We start from the raw sequence: 19,756 nt of genomic DNA on the forward strand, positions 1-19,756 counted from the left end.
GAAAGGATGATCCATCATCCCCCATTTCCCTGGAGTTGGCAATCACTTGAGTCAGTAAACCACACAAAGAAGGACAGTCATGTGCCACATACCAATGCTTTGGTCAATGACAGATCACACACCCAACAGCGGCCTCTCAGGATTATATAGCCTCATGGCATCCAGCCTCTCTGTTTGTGTAAGCTCTATGATTTTTTTTTTTTTGACATGCAGAGTGGACAGTGAGAGAGAGACAGAGAGAAAGGTCTTCCTTTGCCGTTGGTTCACCCTCCAATGGCCGCCACGGCTGGCGCATCACACTGATCCGAAGGCAGGAGCCAAGTGCTTCTCCTGGTCTCCCATGGGGTGCAGGGCCCAAGCACCTGGGCCATCCTCCACTGCACTCCCGGGCCACAGCAGAGAGTTGGCCTGGAAGAGGGGCAACCAGGACAGAATCCGGCACCCCGACTGGGACTAGAACCCGGTGTGCCGGTGCCGCAAGGCGGAGGATTAGCCTGTTGAGCCACGGCGCCGGCCGCTCTATGATCTTACTACAATCAGACAAAAGTGACTCATGGCATGACACATTTTCTGGACTGCATCCCACTGTTAAAGGTAAGTACAAGAACAGACAGTGTTGGCAAAGTACCAAAATAGATGGAGAAAACAGACAATACATACTACAGCAGCTCGGAAGGGAGATCAGTTTTTTTAGGCTAAGTTAAAAACTTTCTGGAAGCAAATGCCTTTTTTGCTAGATTTTGAATATCAGTAAAGCCATTGCTGCATAAAGAGCTACAGTGAGAACAGGCCCAAGATCAGGAAACCATAAAATATATTGTTGGAAGTCATGAACACAGCTGGCCAGGGCAGAGGCTTAAGATACTGTGGCTAAAAGGCAAATGACACTGGCAGAAATTTTCAGCCTGAGAGGCTAAGGATCCCAGAGAGGATGAAGGAGTCAAAGAATAGTTGAGTTTGGAAGAGGGTCAGCATGGCATTGAGAAAGGGCTTCAAAGTCTTCAGCGAATAGGAACCATGGTTATCCACAGAAAGAGGAGGTTAAAGGGGACACTGAAGGCAGGAAGAGACTGCTGGTGGTGGGACAGCTACTACGGGTGATGGAAAATAATGACAATGAGAGGCAAGCAGAGGTGTTGCCAAGAACTGGTAAAGGTCAGCTGAGGTCGGAGATGATACATCTGTGGGTATGCCAACCCTCACCATTGGGTCATTTTCTCCACACCACTCAGCAGCCCAGTCATAGAACACACAAGGCTGATCTGCTGAAGGCTGGAGGATAGGGAGAAAAAGAAGGGACTCAAGATACTGGAGTTTTCAAGAAGGTTAAAACCAACAGTGACCATGAAGGCAGATGCCTGAGAAAGCCAGGCGATCAGGGTTGTGTCATCAGTGACCCACTCTCATAATGGAATAAGATCTCGGGGGAGGAGCAATTTCCAGTAGTGACCAAGTGTGAAGCGGGGGCAGCTGTGCAAATGGAGCAATGGTGCATTAGTGGATTTCCAGCTCAGATACTAAACAGGAGGTGCACAAGTAGAACTCAAGTAATTGGGCTCCTGCCACCCAGTTGGGAGGCCTGCATTGAGCCCCAGCCCAGCCCAGCCTCAGGCATTGAAGGCCTTTAGGGAGTGAACCAATGGATATTCTTTTTTTAAAAAATAAAAATCTTAAAATCGGGTGGCAATTATATCCCAGGAGAAAGGTAGAAGAGAGCAGAGAATGTGGTTGTTGCAGACGTTTTCTAAAGGAGCCAGCAATATAATTATGTGTTTTATGTACCATGATTATTTCACAGTAAAATATATGTTTTAAAAAGATAACTATGTCATTAACAGCTTTGGAATTATCGCCACAAATAAAGCATTAGTTGGAATTGAAGGTCACCCTGGAAATGTGGAGGCCATTCCAAGGCACAGCAAGCTAGAGGCCACTTAGAAGCAGGTGTTGATTTTGTTTTGTGTTTAAGGGTCAATGCTAGAGAAAAAATGATAGTCTTTTTTAACTTTCAAGTAAACATAAATTTAAAAAGGCACATACAGAAAACATTTTTAGATTCCTACTATATCATAAAGTATGAATGTTAAGGAACTACGCTTTTTTTATAGTTACTACTATATAACCTGGGCTTATTTAGGAAGTAACATCATAGAGGATGCTTTCTGGCCTCTTGTTTAAACTGTCACAGCCTGGTAGTTCACACCAGTTCACACATTATAATTGCCTAGGGAACTATTAGAATATTTAAGAGCCACGCATGTGTGCGTACACACACACACACACACACACACACACGTGTACAGAGAGGTGTTCACTCCCCAAATGCCTGCCATGGCAGATGGATGGACCTGGGGCCAAAGCCAGGAGCCAGAAATTCAGTGCAAGTTTCCCAGATGAGTGGCAGGAATCCAATCACTTCAGCCATCATCTCTGTCTCCCAGGCTCTGCATGGCAGCAAACTGGACCCAGAAACAGGCAGGGAATTGAACCTAGGCACTCTAGTGTGTGACATGGATATCTTCGTTACTAAGCTAAATGCCCTCTCCTAGACCTATTCAAAAATGGTTCCTAGGTTTCATATTTGAAAAGCTAATGTACAGCCAAAGTTAAGGATCACAAGAGCCCATTTAATTCACATATGCTATATCATTTTATCCTCCAAACGGTCATACTAAAATGACACATCTACCAACCATGATGCAGGACGGGAAATCAATTTGTCCAAAGTTCATATATCCAGTTACCAGCAGTGGTAGGGTTAGCACTAACTTATTCCATCCAATAAAAAGTCTGCTCAATTGTGACATGGCTAGTGTGGGACAGGCATTGTGTCAGGTACCAAGGAGAGAATTAAAAGTAGCTCTTGGCTCTACTATACATATACCACCAAGTCTTCTTTTCCCTCTGATTGGGCCATGGCATGCAGGGGAGTTAAGGAGCCTGGAGTAGACACTGTAGCTCATTTTTCTACAATGGCTAGTTTCTTAATGGTGGCATTCATGTCCAGAGGCCTTGGCTTCTGCAAGTATCAAGACCATGTACATCAAGTTTGAAATGAGATCAAAGGCAGTTATTTGGAAGCTCAGTGAATGCATTGGTCTAAGCTTTTCTAGGTTCAAAATAACTAATATCTATTTCCTTAAAAATTGGATTTATAGCATTGGTGTTCTCTATAAATCCATTTACCTAATAGATCAACCTAAGTGGACTTGGGGAAATCCTTAGTTGGATCTCAGCTTCTAACAAAGAATCAGAGGAAAAATTCATAGTGCTGGAGCAAAAACTGTGGTGGGGAGATGAGGAAGAACCGAGAATGATAAACCCATCAGAATGTTTTTTAAATGTTGTAAGAATTAAGCACCACTGTAAAGTGACATTGAAGACACAATTTAGGCTTCTTCGGCAGAACTTCAGGATAAACTAATGCCATCCCTATTTCGACCCATCTAAGAATCCAGAAGAAAGTAACCTTTATCGCAATATCTTCTGTCTCCATGGGACGCAGACGTCGTGTGGACTGCTCGTAGCTGTCCAGGTGATATCTTCCAGGCTGCTTCCTGTTTATAGTTTTCGGTTGCTGCATTCCAAGAAAAGAAAGCAAGTTGAAGCTTTATGAGACAAATTGATTTTAGAGAACATCAACACACATTGTTAATTCTCCGCTTGAATTCCAAGAACAAACTGTAAAGTTAAAGTAGATGTAGTATTTGAATCGTCTCAATGGTTTCTCCAAAGAAAAGGTACACAATGAAACAAATATTGTTACAGTTTTAAAGCTAATTCACACATCTCTTAAGAAAAATGAAAATAGGAAGACATGCCACTTCCAAATGATGGAAATTAAAGTACTAATTCCAAAACTAGACTTTGTATATGCTTTTTCCAGTGATATAAGGGAATATATCCAAGTAGTAAAAGAAAAAAAAAAAAACAACCGTGGGCATCTGGTGCAACGGTTAAGATGCCACTGAGTATGCTCACATCATATATGAAGTGCCTGGTTTGATTCTGGGCTCCTCCACTTTTGAAAATCATGAACTATTTTTAAAAAATCTATGTCCTGTCAAAAGATGACCAGGTTAACTCACTTGTTAAGTGAGAGGATATATAAACATTCCAGCAGTCATTATTGATCATCTTCTGAGTTATGAGCATTTTTGAACATGATACATTCATCGAAATCATATTAAGCTACACATCACTCAAGAATCTACTGTAGGTTAACAAGCACATCAACATCTATGATTTTCTCCCCAATGATGTACATCATTAAGTATTACAGAATGATTGATTCTATCTTGTGTCCTAATTCTATTCTTTGTCAACAGACTAACTCATCCATCATAAACAGGATGCCAACTGTTCACATATTTGAAGTGAAGTTAGACTATAACTAGAAATTTGTCATTCTCTAACTTTGAGTCTAATTCCACATAGAATGGAGGGATACATTTTGAAGGTGAATACAGAAACTTTAGCTCTGCAGGCTGGCGTTGTGGTGCAGTGCGTTAAGATGCTGCTTGCGACATAAGCATCTCACATTGAAGCACGAGTTTGAATCCCAGCTACTACTCCGTTTCCTGAGAATGCTCCTAGGAGGCAGCAAAGCGTGGCCCAAGTGCTTGGGCCTCTGCCACTCATTTGGGAGAACAGGATGAAGCTGCTGGCTCCTAGCTTCAGCCTGGCATGGTCCTGGCCATTGTGGCCATCAAGGGAGTAAACCAGAAAATGGAAGATATCTCTTGGTGTCTCTGTCTCTCTCTCTCTCTCCCTCCTTACCCTCTCTGCCTCGGTCGCTCTGCCTTTCAAATAAATTTTTAAAAAGAAAAGAAAATTTAGCTCTCTACACCTCTAATTTGTAAAAAATATAATCAGAATTTGTTTAGGAACCTAGTGAATAACTATTTCAACATAATTATCTGTCTGTCCTAAATACATTAGAGAAATTTTGAAGGCTAAATACTGATGCATTTTAAAACTGCTAAACACCCTAGAAAAGCAAAAGGGATTCTAGAATTATAAAACTTTTGGGAGGGGGTCTGGAATTGAAGGTTTAGCTTTTTTAAAAATTCACAAGAGATCTACTATGGAAATTAGGAATGTCCTTGAATCATTAATAATTTAATCCAAATAGGAAATTGCTTTTCTAATTTCTAACAATTGGGATATCAAAAGGAAATAAAAACTATTGAATAGTACATTCCTAAGCTCCACACACCTAAATGCACAGATTTTTAAAAGTCAATCAGAAAACAGGAAAAAAAGTATTAGCAGTGGTTCTATCACATAGAAAATGCAAAACACATTCTACCTTAAAAAACAGACAGTATGTGTTCTTTGTACTTCTCACAGCACTCAGACATCCTTAGAAGTACCCTACATGAGATGCTGTGGAAAGCTTCGGTTCTTGGGGATAGGTATATCTTCCACAGAACAGGTCTACACCTACACATAAAAAATTCACTATATTCTAGAGTCTAATTCTATAGCAGTTTTACCCAGAGGTCCAAAAGGAATGACCTCATGCTCTTCACTGAATAGAGGAGAGGGTGGGAAGAAGAGATGTGTTGACAGAGGTTTGAGCTAGAGCTCCACAGATGTAATTTGAAGAGATGTTGGCTCTAGAATGTCACTAATTCTCCATGGAGATGCTACAGCCAAACCACTTAACTCTAAGCTTTTACAAAATACATAGCATCTCAAGAAGCAGTTTCCATGAGTGTTATTTTCAAACACACAGCATTTTTCACTCCATCTAAAAAAGTTTGTCGTTTGTGGTTTGGCCCATCAGCAGTGATGAATGACCCTAAAAGACATCACAAGTCCAGTCTGGTTTCAATAACCCTGAATATATTGGATGCATTTGAAGGGGATCCATTTTTCCTTCCAAAAACCTTTTCTCAGTTCAATTTTTCTGCTATCCCTTATTTCGTATGAAATATTTTTCAGATTTCTCTAACTCCATGAACTTGACCTCCTGCATCTCCTTTCTTGAGGTCACTCTGGTCATCCACACATCTCTGAAAGATGATCTCATGTGTTCTTTGGTAGTCCAGAATCTGCTAACGTGTGACAAGGCTGGTTCTAATAAAATATTTGATTTTCTGGCTGTCTAAAAATATAGACAGTCTTTAATATATTCTTGCCTTTAGGTCCCTACCCACACAATAGCAAGCCAGCATGGTAAGACACTGTTACTCCAGTGTGTAGAAGTTTGGGTGGTATTTCTTTCTCAGACACAACCACACCTGCTTAATAAAACAACTTAACTGAGAGTAAAAAAACATAACTCCAGAAAATCAAAAGAAAACAGTAGTTTAAATATAGCCAAGTGTTTGGTTTAACTATTTTTAGTAGTTTAAAACATGATGTGATGAAAAATTTGATATAGACTGACTTCCTGGTAAGGCTTTCCAAGTTCCAATCAATTTCAGTTAGAAGATTGTATGTGCATTTTTGTTGGATCACATATCATTCTCTAATAGTAACATGAACAACTAATATTAACTTATTACATGACTCATTTTGGAATGTGCATCTTTCTACATTACTGCTAGAAAGATGCACGCTAATTTTAAAGAATTTCCTTGGACTTTTTCAGATATGGATTCCAGGACAGTCACAGTTCCACTGATGTAAATAATAATCTAATGGCCAATGACTCTTAAATTTACATTTCCATTGCCATTGTCTCTTCTTTGATGTCACTAAGTATCTCAAATTTATCATGTGCTAAATATACCTCGATTTACCCTAACTACCAATCTACTCACTTCTCAGCCTCCCTATTTCAGTTCACAGCTAACCCATCCACCCAAGAGTTACGCCAACAACCAACCCACAACTCTTCCTTGAATTCTTTTTCCCTCATCTCCTTCATACAAACTATTCCAAGTTTTTATTAGCGTAACTTCAAAATGTACACTGAATCTGATCAGGTGTTCACAAAGTCTATTGCACCCATAACAAACACTAATTCTAACCATCATGATTTCCCATCTACATGATCATAATGACCTCTTTACTGATTGACCTGGTACACTCTTTGTCCCCATTAACTTTTCTCTCCACAGTAGCCAAAACAATTTGAAAAAAATAAACAAAATTACATTAATTCATACTTTAAAGTCTTCCAATGGTTTGCTGCTGCAGGTCAAGAAAATCCAAACTTTTCCCATGTGTCCTACAAGACCCTCGTCACTGTTAGTACCCCACCTCATAGTCCCCTTCCTTGCCAGGTTCCAGTCATGATGCCCCTCTGTCCCTCAAATACATCAAAGGACTTCCCACCTCGGGGTCGTCACAGCTCTAGTTCCCCTGCCTCAAGTGTGCTTCTCTCAGGTCTTTGCACAATGTACACCATCTCTTCATTCGTGGCTCAGCTCAAAGGCCGCTCTTCAGAGGGAACCTCTGGGCAATGGCCGCCCTGCTTTAAGCTTCGCATGCATTCTCCAATACCCTCTTGTGTCTTCTTCATGCGGTGAAATTATCTTTATTTTTTAAAAGTTTATTTGTTATACAAGTTTCAGGTATTTCACATAAATTCAGGAACACAGTGAAATTTCCTGCTCCACCTTCCCTGCCGCCCACTCTCCAACCCTTCTTCCTCCTCCCTCTCCTATTCCCAAAATATATTTTCAGTTTAATACTCATAAGTTTAACCCTATACTAAGTAAAAAGTTCACAACGCAGCAGGAAGAAAAAAATGTAACTGTTCCTCAAAAGAAGAGACAAGGTCTGTAAACAATCATCAAATCTTAAAATGTCTATTTGCAACAAATTGGATGCAACTGGAAACCATTATACTTAGTGAAATAAACCAGTCTCAAAAGGACAAATATCACTTGTCTTCCCTGATCTGGAGTAACTAACAGAGTACCTAAAATGTACTGTAATACATTTTTTTTTAACTTTTTTTGCACCTGACTCCTATCTTAAGAAAACAAACTCCATGAGAGGAAGGATCTCATGTGCCTTGTTCATAGCCACATCCCAGGGATTTGGTACAAAGTATAGAGTAGCCAATATGTCAGGAAACACCAGGAAATACAAAATGAATGGTCTATCATATACCACATAACACATGATAAAATAATACTGACCATGTTTCCAGACTTCATGCAGATAAGGAGTAAATGTTTGTGTCATGGATGAATGGAATGGTCTACAACTTTCAGATTCAGGTGTTAATTCTAGCTCTGCTCATTTCTAATCTCACGGCTTTATTCAAGCCACAGAGGTGGCAAACTAAATATGTGCAATCACAACAAAATAAGGACGGATAATAATAAGGACAGGTGGATCAAAAACATAATACAGAGCCGGTGGTGTGGCGTAGCAGGTAAAGCCGCCGCCTGCAGTGCCAGCATCCCATTTGGGCTCCAGTTCGAGTCTCGGCTGCTCCACTGCTGATCCAGCTCTCTGCTATGGCCTGGGAAAGCAGTAGAAAGTGGCCAAGTCCTTGGATCCTTGCACCCACGTGGCAGACCTGGAAGAAGCTCCTGGCTCGTAACTTAGAATCAGTGCAGCCCCAGCCGTTGTGGCCAACTGGGGAGTGAACCAGCGGATGGAAGACCTCTCTCTGTGTAATTTTGACTTTCAAATAAATAAGTAAATCCTTTTTTTTAAATTTATTTGACAGGTAGAGTTATAGACAGTGAAAGAGAAACAGAGGGAAAGGTCTTCCTTCCGTTGGTTCACTCCCCTAATAGCTGCTACAGCCGGCACAGTGCCAATCTGAAGCCAGGAGCCAGGTGCTTCCTCCCAGTCTCCCATGCGGGTGCAGGCACCCAAGCACTTGGGCCATCCTCCACTGCCTTCCCGGGCCACAGCAGAGAGCTGGACTGGAAGAGGAGCAACCGGGACTAGAACCCGGCGCCCATAAGGGATGCCGATGCCACAGGCGGAGGATTAACCAAGTGAGCCACGGCACCGGCCCAATAAATAAATCTTTTTTTAAAAAAAAGACATAATACATCAGCTGGTACATTTTAAAACCAAAAAGTGTAATGTAACTGAACTATGGTGAAGGAGCAGTAAACTTGCTTTGTATTATTTTTACATAAAGCCTGAAGAAACAACTTAATTTTTTTTTCCACTGAACATGCATTATCCGTTTTGGGGGATAATTCTTTCATAATGTATCAGAATCAGCCTTACACATGTGTTTATGGATTTTAGACTTGTGAAGTTTGCTGTAGATGCAGCAAGCAACTTTTCTCCATGTGGGTTCAAAAATAAAGCTTACGGTTTCTTCTGATTCCAACCCTATTAAACATGCATTCTGTTCAGACTGTCCTCTATTCACGGCTCCCATAATGAGCAAGAGCACTTACAACTCCGGTGTGTTTCTTACAGGACTCAAAAGGAAGAGAAGCTTCACCAGTTCGCCAACTGTCATCACCAATTTCATCACTCAAGAGAAACTCATTGAGCTTTTGAACACTGCAAAATGCAAACACAGAATAAGGTTTAACAGCAGAACCACCGCCAACCAACCAAGAATTAACTAAAGGAATAAGCACTTCCCTCATTCATTATTATGGTGAATATTTGCCTCCCAGAGCCTTTTTTTTTTTTAAGATTAATTTATTTGAAGGTTACACACACACACACACACACACACACACACATGAGACAGAGATAGGGAGAGTGAAAGGGAGAGGGAGAGAGAGGGAGAGAGAGGGAGGGAGAGGGAGAGAGAGGGAGAGAGAGGGAGAGAGAGGGAGAGAGAGGGAGGGAGAGGGAGGGAGAGAGCACGGCTCCAACCCCTTTGAGTCTTCCAAGTGGATGGCAGGGACCAAGCACTTGACTCCTTTCCCAGGTATATTTGCAGGGAGTTGAAATGAAAGTGGGATAGCTGGAACCCAAACTGGTGCCTGATATGGGATACAAGCATCACAAGCAGTGTCTTAATCCACTACACCACAATACCAGCCCCCAAGAGTCATTTTTCAAGACCAACTGGGAAGTTAGTTGGGATAACCAAGCATCCAGAATTGCCCAGGACTGAGGGTTTCTTGGGACATAAGCCTTTCAGTGCTAAAATCGTAAAAGCTCAGGAATACCAAGACAATCTGTCATCCTAAATTACATGGCATTCCCTTTGCAATTTTTCTCCTTTGCAAGTATACTCCTTATCAAAGATAGCAGAGTTGGATAGGAACCTGGAATAAAGTGGTTAAAAATAATACCAATGAGGGAAATAAGTTTTATTATTATAATTTTACAAATGAAGGGAAAGGATGTACAGAGAAGTTAAGTAACCCACCTAAAATAATTTAGCATACACTACTCAGATCTGGGGCCACTGACCACTGTAGCATCCCACTTAGGTAGTTTCTGAACCAGTAAGAGGGCCCTCTAGACTCTTGCTACTCAAAGAATTGGCTGAGATTCAGCTGCAAGAGTCACCTGGGAGTTTATTAGAAACAGAGAGCCTTGGGCCCTACTCCAAAATATCAATCAAAATATATGTTTTAACAACATGCAGAGGTGCTCATATAGACACGATGGTTTACAAGGCTCTGCTCCAGAACAATGGCTTGCCTATATTTGTGGTCTCCGTAGGCAGTGCACGTGACTTCTTAGCAATCCACCCTTTCCATTCTTGTTTCAAATCAGGAGCAAAAGTATCAATGAATAAAATGTAAATGACTAAAAACAAAACAATAACATGGTTTGAAAACATCTTCTTACAGGTAAAGTCTGCAGAATTTCCTTAAGAAAATTCTGTGACATTGCAAATGCAAAGAAATGCTCCCTTATGCGGGGTAGGATGCTGGGAGCAAACACACTGTGGGTATTGGCAACATGAGTGACAGTGGAAGTATTGTTCTTGATGAGAAACCACAAAGTAGATATTCATAGTAGAGGGTTTTTTCCTTCATTTTATTTGAGCCTGTAGTTAAGTTCAGTGCCCCCAGATAGGTCTTGCCAGATTGTTTCTGTGACATGCTAACATAATAAAGGAAAATAAATTTAATTATGTCTGTTGCCCATGATCTTCAAGGCCTTTGGTCTTACATGCCACAGAAACATAAAGGTAGATAAAATCTACTGGGGCAGTCTATTAGCTTCCAAATTGGACTAACAACTTAAAGAGATGACTGTTTAAATAAGAGCTTTGGTTTCTGTGCTCTCTGAACCTTTGCTAGCCAAGTCTGATCATTCAACCCTGAAAGGCACCACACTAGAAATATAAAAATAATGCCTGGTGAATGGATAGAGAATACAAACATTTCCTGTTCATACAAAGTCCTTTCAGAAATCACACAGTCAAAATGGTTATGGAAAATGTACAAATTCAGACCAAGGATGAGATAATCTCCACTATGTTGCCACGGTTATGATTTTAAAATGTGTATCTATTCATGCAACAATTCTCTCCTTAAAATAAAAATGGTGCCCCTTTGCCGCTCTACATCTTTACTTATTAGATTGGAAAGCCTGGGTTCAAGATCCATCCGGCTCCATTCCCCATACAACTTTCTGCTAGTGCACATCCGGGGGATGGGGGAGGGGCAGCAGGTATGACTCATGGGCAGGAGTCCCAGTCACCCACAGCAGAGACCTGGATTGAGTTCGTAGCTCTTGGCATCAGCCTGGCATAGCCTCTGCTGTTGCAGGCATTTGGCAAGTCAATCAGCAGATGAAAGACCTCTCTCTCCCCTTCCATGTGCCTTCTGCCTTTCAAATTAATAAATATTCTTTTAAACAACAGTTAGTTAGGGTTATATTGCTCAGCTTCATCCCAGGATACTTTCTACCTCAGAGTCTTTTCTCCAACTACATAGAATTCTATTCTCCTTACAATACAAAGATTTTTACCTATGGACTCATCCCTTTCCCTTGAACATACTGCTCTCTCCAATTCACCTTTTCTTCCAATGGGCCAAGCACTGCCTTTTCTTTAATAAATACGAAGGAGAACTACCTCCCTCAAACCTTCACTGGCCAGGCAGTCTCCCAAGTCTCTCAATAAGCTTCCAGCGTCCTCATCCATGGGCTGTGGCATTTTGTGGATAGCATCCTCCCAGCATGGCACACACCACGTTGTAATTCATTTCCCTTCCTGATCTCTCCAACTAGAGTGTGGATCTATGCAGGCCTACGTCTACCTTTGCAATCCCTAATGTCTAGCAGTGTAACTGAGGTTTAATAAATAAATAAAATAAATGTAGACCTACAGAAGATTACCTGAGGCATGGAACAGGGATGCATAAAGTGAGGATAAATTACTAAAATAGATAATGATAAAAGGCATACTTAGGCAATAGGCTATGCAGTTGTTTTTGTTTTTGTTTTTGTTTTTTACAGGCAGAGTGTACAGTGAGAGAGAGAGACAGAGAGAAAGGTCTTCCTTTGCCGTTGGTTCACTCTCCAATGGCCGCCGCGGTCGGTGTGCTGCGGCCGGCGCACCGAGCTGATCCGATGGCAGGAGCCAGGAGCCAGGTGCTTTTCCTGGTCTCCCATGCGGGTGCAGGGCCCAAGCACCTGGGCCATCCTCCACTGCACTCCCTGGCCACAGCAGAGGGCTGGCCTGGAAGAGGGGCAACCGGGACAGAATCTGGCGCCCTGACCGGGACTAGAACCTGGTGTGCTGGCGCCGCTAGGCGGAGGATTAGCCTAGTGAGCCGCGGCACCAGCCTGGCTATGCAGTTTTATGTATCATCTCATTTAATTTTCTTAGCCATCATAAGCAGATGTTATTACTTGTGTCCTTTTTTCACGAGAGGAAGCTGAGCTGTAGTGACATGGAGTAACAGGCTAGAGGTTGAACAATGAGTATTACAGGGCTAGGGGTTAAAAGCAACTATCTCTGATCCTGATCAAGTTTCTGTTTGCTCAGTATCTTGTGAATTTCCCATTTGTTTAGATTAATCACAAACATGTTAAGATTTAAGTTTATGTGTTCTTTTTCCACTTCTCAAATTTCACTTTGGGTGTCTAGACAGCCCAAGTACCTTGGAGAGGTGTTGTATTAATTGGAAATAGCCGATTTTGTTCCTGGTAGTGCCATGTTTTTTGGTAGGAACAAAGACATTTTGTGAATTGAAATATAGAAATCAGGCCTGAGGGTGAGTAGGTGTGATGATAGATAGCAGAGACAATTTATTTGCCTGCAGGTAATGCAGTGGAAATAGCCAAGCACGCACTCCTCCAAGAGGTCCACAGGAGAGGACACAAAGAAATTTCCCAAGAGAGTGAGGGATTAGTTACACACTCTTTTTCCTTGGCAAATAATGCCTTTCGACACACATTGTATTATACCTCAAATATCAGCTACCTAAACTCAAATTACTTCTAAATAATTCAACATGGTATCTTACAGAAAAGACACACAAGCTATTTCTTTATGAATAATCCAAAGTGGAGATATGAGGCCAGAAAAAAATCCTTCTTATTCAATTTAATGTTTTCAGTAACAGTGACTTTTCTTCACTTTCTCCACACAGTACTAGACTTAGAAGGAGACAACGTACTTCTTTCTCCCATGTTACAAGTGGTCCAACCCACTGAATGCTGTGAATGCAACAGTGGATAACCAGCTAAGTCTTTTTAAAAGGAAGCATAGCCTTTTCCTGGACAGAGAATTTCACATGGCATAGAATTTTCCTCCAGTGGAGAAGTGTACAAGTCCCTCACACGCATGTGTGATACAAATTTGGGAGTACACGGCAGTCCTTTCTAACCCACCAAAAAAAATGAGTGTATTTAGGAGTATAGGGAAGAGCTGGCATTTGGCACAGCAGTGCTAAGATGCCACATGGGACACCCACATCCCATACTGATTGCTTGGTTTGAGTCCTGGCTCCTCTGTTCTCCATCAAGTTTCCTGCTCATGTGCACCCTGGGAGGCAATGCATTCTGATTCAGGTACTGGAATCACTGCCACCCACTTGGTAAACCTAAATGGAGTTCCAGGCTCCTTGCCTTGGCCTGGCCCAGCCCTGGCTGTTGTGAACACTGCAGGAATGAACCAGTGGATGGAAGATCTCTATTTGTCTCTCTGTCTTTCAAACAAAAAATGAAAATAAAGAGATGTTTTTAAAAAGAAAAAAAGAGGGCAGGGACAAATTTAGAACTTTCTCAGCGCCAAAGAGGAGGTTTCAAAATCAGATGACCAAAGTCTCCAATTATAAACAGCCTGCTCAACTCGCTGTGGGCCAACTGGCATCACAGCCTGGTCATGGGTTCCCAGGCACAGAGAACACAGAGCCCCATCAACACTGGGAAAACACTCCCATGGGTTCCCGGAACTGGCACACGACGCAGAAGGGATGGCCGCTGCTGTTGACCAGCCACCGCTGTAGGAGCCACAAATCTACCTTTGAAACTCATTTTACAGAAACCAGCTATGCTAAGCCTAGGGCTTGGAAAATGTGGAGCAGAGCCTGCAATTAGGTCACTATCAAAGTAGCAAATGCATTTTCCCTGAGACGCATGGAAGACAGGGTGCTAACCGGACACATGGAGGGGATATTATTTACCCTCAACCATCCTAGGATCTATCAGAACAGAACTAATCATTGTGGATTGGGGACCACTCTTGGATGTCTGCTTGTTTCAAATCAACTGTTACTGTCCTTTTGCCCTGTGCTAACATCTTGATATCAGAGGAGTTATCTGTTCTAAGTTATCAACCGCATTCTGTCTCCGTTGAGAGTGCGAAGTCAAATTCCAATTGAAAGTGCTACCACAAAAGGGACAGTCGTTAAGTGGAGAACATGAAAATAAGGACCAAAATAGCAGACTCCAGTCATTTATCAACTTTACTGTTTAGAGTAGCTTCCCTTCCAGGGCACTGCCTAATTTGGAAGCAGTGCTTCAAAACTCGGTATTTGAACAGCAGTTTCCAAAGGCAGGACAATAAGAAAAGAAAACGTGGCCAGATGAGACTGGAGGGCCTCAACTTTTGCAAGCTGGTTAGTAATGACAATGACATGCTTTAGGGAATCAGACAGAAACTGTATTAGGATACTATCTATCCTATCAGAACTGGATTTATGTAAGATAATTCATATGCTTTTTAATGTTTTTTTTTTTTTTTTGGTATTAAGCCATTGGTAAAGCCAATGTGAGCTGTTGCCTCCAACCGGAACATTGAAGACAAGTTTTCTCAGTGATACTTAGACACAGGGAAAATTCTCTCATTGTAAAAAACCTTATGTTGCTGTCAATGGCAACACTTTACTTCATATATTTTTGGCCTCAATTTTCCCTCATTATTGAAACATGTTGGCGTTTCTTTCAAATATTAGATATAAAGGTAATAATGGCTGCCTATGAAACATGCTGCGATTTTATAAGGTTTATGCAGACCATGTAGCCAAAAGCCAATACTACTTCAAAATGGCCTTGTTTATAAGACAGTCTAGGACATGAAAGAATATGGTATATACAGTACAGTGTAAAGCAGCTTGGTAACATACTTGTTTAAATGATAGAAAAGCGCTTCAAAAAGTCCATGAAGTTTATGAATTAAAAGGTGAATTTATTTGGAGGCAAAATCATTTTGAAATTGGTGTAATTTTCTCTTAAGATGCATTTTCCATGAACGTTTCAAAGACACAGATATGCATGGACTTCAAAATACATCTGATATTTCGAGTAAATTTATTTTTTACATCAAAATAAACCATTTTTTAGTTCCATTTTTCCCCACAATATTTTTCAATGTCCTGGTGTTACTAAATGTGATGGGGAAATGGTTATTATTATATAATATAATAAAATATATTAATATATAGATATATAATAGTATATGGATATATAATCTATATAATATATAGATGTTATATCATATCTATTTTTTAATATTTGTATTCACTTATTTGAGAGGCAGAGAGAGGAGCAGTGTCCCCAATCTGCTTCTTTACTGCCCAAAGTCCCCAAGGCCCAGGGCAATCAATCTATGCTCCTGTGTGGGTGGCAGGAATCCAATCACCATTGCTTCCCAGGATCTGCATTAGCAGAAAGCTGGAGTTAGGACCGGACAGGATTCAAACTCAGGCACTCATAACTGGCATCTTAGTTGCTACATCAAACACCTTACCAACACCTATTTTTAGTAGTTAGACATTATGGGGTATTTTAAGAAAAATCTACACTTGTTAGAAACACTACAGAGGCATATATATTGAAATGAGCAACATACTACATCTTGCCAATGTTTCCATTTGCAGAGACTATGAACCTGGATTATTTTTTATTTTTTGGCTGAGTTAAAATTAAAACAGAAAATGCATTTGATACGAACACTTTCATTCATTACTGATGCACATTTTAATGGGTACTGTTCCACTGAAAAACATTATGGCCATATTCATAAAAACGTATTTAAAAATGTATATCCCTTGACTGACCACAGTATCAGTGAAAAGCAATGTAGCCATATTCATCAAGAGCCTTAAAGATGTGCATTCTTCTGGAACCAGTATCTTCACTTCTAGAAACAAAATCTAGAAAGTCATCAGAGAAAAGTTCAAAGATAAAAAAAGGACTTTGCTTCAATGTTAGGTATATTAGGGAGAAAACAAACATTCTAAGTATCTAATAAAAAGGTAATCATTAAATAAATTAGAATACTGCTGATAATGGCCAATCACATAGCCAGTAAACATCATGTATTGTAAGATGTTAATGAGGAGGAAATAATAAAAACAAGTGAAACAAGGAGTCAAAAGCTACATAAATTTAAAATAATTTTTAAATGAAGTAAAAGGGAGGTAGTATATCAAAATTTTAACAGATTATTTCTACACAGTGACTTTAATGATCTTTTACATACTTTTTTTCAAATTCACTACTTTGATTATGCATTATTTCCATGACCAATCCATAGACAATTCCAGATAGTTCAGTGCATACCTGATGATGGCTTTGACTGCAAATCTGACCACCGTGGACAGCAGGAAGAGTGGTGTGACCAGGATATGAAACAGAGACAGCGAAGCAAAGGCCTCAGCAGGCTGCAGGTTATTCCCGCTGGCATAGGCATGGGTCACAAACGTCTGTGCACGGGAAGAGAGTCATTAGAGAAAGCGACACCTGGCCTTCTATTCAGGTTTACAAACCCAACGTATCATGCCAGTACATCTATTACAACTATGAACACAGCTGTTTTATCCAAGACATCCTAAGACAGTCCTTGTTCTGGGTGAGCTCTTACTGGCTTACATGCCAGCCCAGCAGACTTGTGAGACAGAACAGATTCCATGAACAGAGCAGGAAATTGACTTCTGACAAATGACTGAGTAAAGGCAATAAGTGGATGGAAAACCCGAAGTTCTTAACAAGTAATCAGGCTCTTTCTGACCAATACTAAGTGTTCTATGGGAAGAGAGAACGGTCTGCTGCTTTAGGGTCTCAGTCATAGATCTTTACTATAATTACAGCATTGGTGTCCAGGGAAGACATATTCATTTTCTAAAAATAATACCAGCTGCAAGGCTTGCCGTTTTAGTGTGAAAGGTAACGTAATTACTTTACACTTTCTGGTCGTTGATTGAGCCCATCCTGTTGTCTGAATGACTAGGAACCAGGTTAGTTCTGAACCGTTGTTAATTCTGCCCTCCTGGGGATATTTGGCAATGTCGGGGAATATTTTTGATTGTCATGACTGAGTGTGCTACTGGCTTGAGTAGGTAGAAGCCAGGGATGCTGCTACACATCCCAGTGCTGGAAGTAGCCACCTACAACAAAGAAGTATCTGGATCCCAACCTCCAAAGGCTCTCCATGAAGCAAGCATGGATTAGAACTATCATGATGGAGACCACAGAGAGGCAAGTGGCAGAAGTGAGGCAACATACACTGCCACCCACACATCCTAGCCCATAAAGCATTTATAGACAGTGATTTGGTTCTGTTTCTAAAAGTAAGAAAACGTGTCTTACGGCAAGGACAGCTGCTATGGGAATTGCTGCGTTCATGAAGACTGTGGAAAGAAATAAATATGTTAGTTTCGCAGAGCCACGGAGACATTTTCAGAAACTTCAGCTAATCGTCTATTGTTACTTTAACTTTCCTTGAAGACAGAACAAAGTGGGTTAAATCACATTTTGTCTGCGGTCTAGAAAAATGTCCCACTTGTATCTCCTCCACAGTCATATGGGATCCACATACGGATCAATCTTCACTGGAAACTGGTTTTTTCTTCATGGAAAAATTAGGGTTTTTTTTTTCTTGTTAAATGTTACAAACAACATCCAGATAAAATAATCCTTGGAGCCAGGTCCTGACAAAGTAAGCACTGGGGCCTTGGTTTCTTGGCACCACAGAGCCAGGCTTTCAAAATCGTCCCCCCTCAGCGAGTACCCTCACCTCGGCACACGGAACAGCATCAGGTCGTGCAGGTCCACATGTGATTCAGTTATCAAACATCAATTCTAGCACAGGGCTAGGAACCCAAACTGATCTGAGTGTCACATAGATGAGCAGCCACATTTCCGCCCCAGAGTTTCTCCTTTGGTTATTTTCTAAGAGTGTGTGTTTTTTTTACACTCTTATCATTCTAATTTATCTATATTCTACATCTTTAAGCAATCTCCTCTTGATGAAAAATAACTACTCCTGCCATTTAATTAGAAGGCATTTATATAGCAATCTGTACCAGGAAATACATATTCTCACTAGCTTATTAAAAAAGATGGAGAACGGGAATTTCAAGGCCACACAACTGGCATTCAAACCCTGCAGCCTGGCTCCCCAGCCTGTGCCACCACCTTGTTCAACTCCCACTCAACAGCTTGTAATTACTGAAGTATAGAATTTTATACACATTCTCATATACAATGATTGCAACACTCCACACAGTAAGGAGGAATCCACTTAGATGGGTAATGGGCTGGCGCCACGGTTCACTAGGCTAATCCTCCACCTGTGGCGCCGGCACCCCGGGTTCTAGTCCTGGTTGGGGCGCTGGATTCTGTTCCAGTTGCTCCTATTCCAGTCCAGCTCTCTGCTGTGGCCCGGGAAGGCAGTGGAGGATGGCCTAAGTCCTTGGGCCCTGCACCCGCATGGGAGACAGGAGGAAGCACCTGGCTCCTGGCTTCGGATCGGCACAGCGTGCCGGCCATAGCGGCCATTTGGGGGGTTGAACCAATGGAAAAAGAAGACCTTTCTCTCTGTCTAACTCTGCCTGTCAAAAAAAAAAAAAAAAAAGACCATGTTCCTAGGTGGGTAATGTACAATATTCCAAAGTAGCAAATGATAATGGTTGGATTAATACCTACAACTTGCTGGTTCAAAAGCCTCAAGTTCTTTCTATTTCTCCTTATACAACTCTATCAAAATGGAGAGAGAAAAATAAAATCGAGTCTTTCTGCCTTAACCCATGAATTGAACTCATAAACAGTTCATCACCATTTGGCAATGAAGACTAGAAAACGATTTTTAAAAATTTCTTTTCCCTTCAAATATTATCTCAAGTAGAAAGTACAACTATAAAAATAGAAATGGATCTTCAATTCTATATGATTTGTTCTGACTTTGCTTTATGAAATTTGTAGATACCACGTAAAAAACATTACCTTATTTAATTTCCCAAAGTACTATTAATACATTCTACATTAATGAGGAGGAACTTGAGACTTTCCCAAGTCACTGAGCAAGGTGGACAGCTGACGGGCTGCGGAACCTCCTGGTCAGCTTGCCCTCGAGGATCTGAGAGTTAACTACTATGGTGCACAGTCCTCTTTCACCCCCTTCCTCCTGTGAGAGAGAGTCTCTGCATAGTGCTGTACAAATACTATT

General features: G+C 41.1%; 1 protein-coding gene across 9 annotated transcripts in view; it reads right to left on the minus strand.

Annotated features, from left to right (window-relative positions):
• Positions 1-19,756, minus strand: part of ABCC9 (ATP binding cassette subfamily C member 9) — a 146,964-nt gene that overhangs the window by 80,643 nt on the left and 46,565 nt on the right. For all 9 annotated transcript variants that reach the window (XM_089303256.1, XM_089303255.1, XM_089303254.1 and 6 more), the window contains 4 exon segments: positions 17,899-17,939; positions 16,873-17,015; positions 9,336-9,444; positions 3,470-3,577 (listed from right to left, as the gene is read on the minus strand). In XM_089303256.1, coding sequence (XP_089159382.1) covers positions 3,470-3,577; positions 9,336-9,444; positions 16,873-17,015; positions 17,899-17,939 — 401 coding nt within the window.

The sequence above is a fragment of the Oryctolagus cuniculus genome, chromosome 9 (genome assembly GCF_051225735.1).
Source record: "Oryctolagus cuniculus isolate XC-2025 breed Fujian yellow rabbit chromosome 9, ASM5122573v1, whole genome shotgun sequence".
Classification (NCBI taxonomy): Eukaryota; Metazoa; Chordata; class Mammalia; order Lagomorpha; family Leporidae; genus Oryctolagus; species Oryctolagus cuniculus.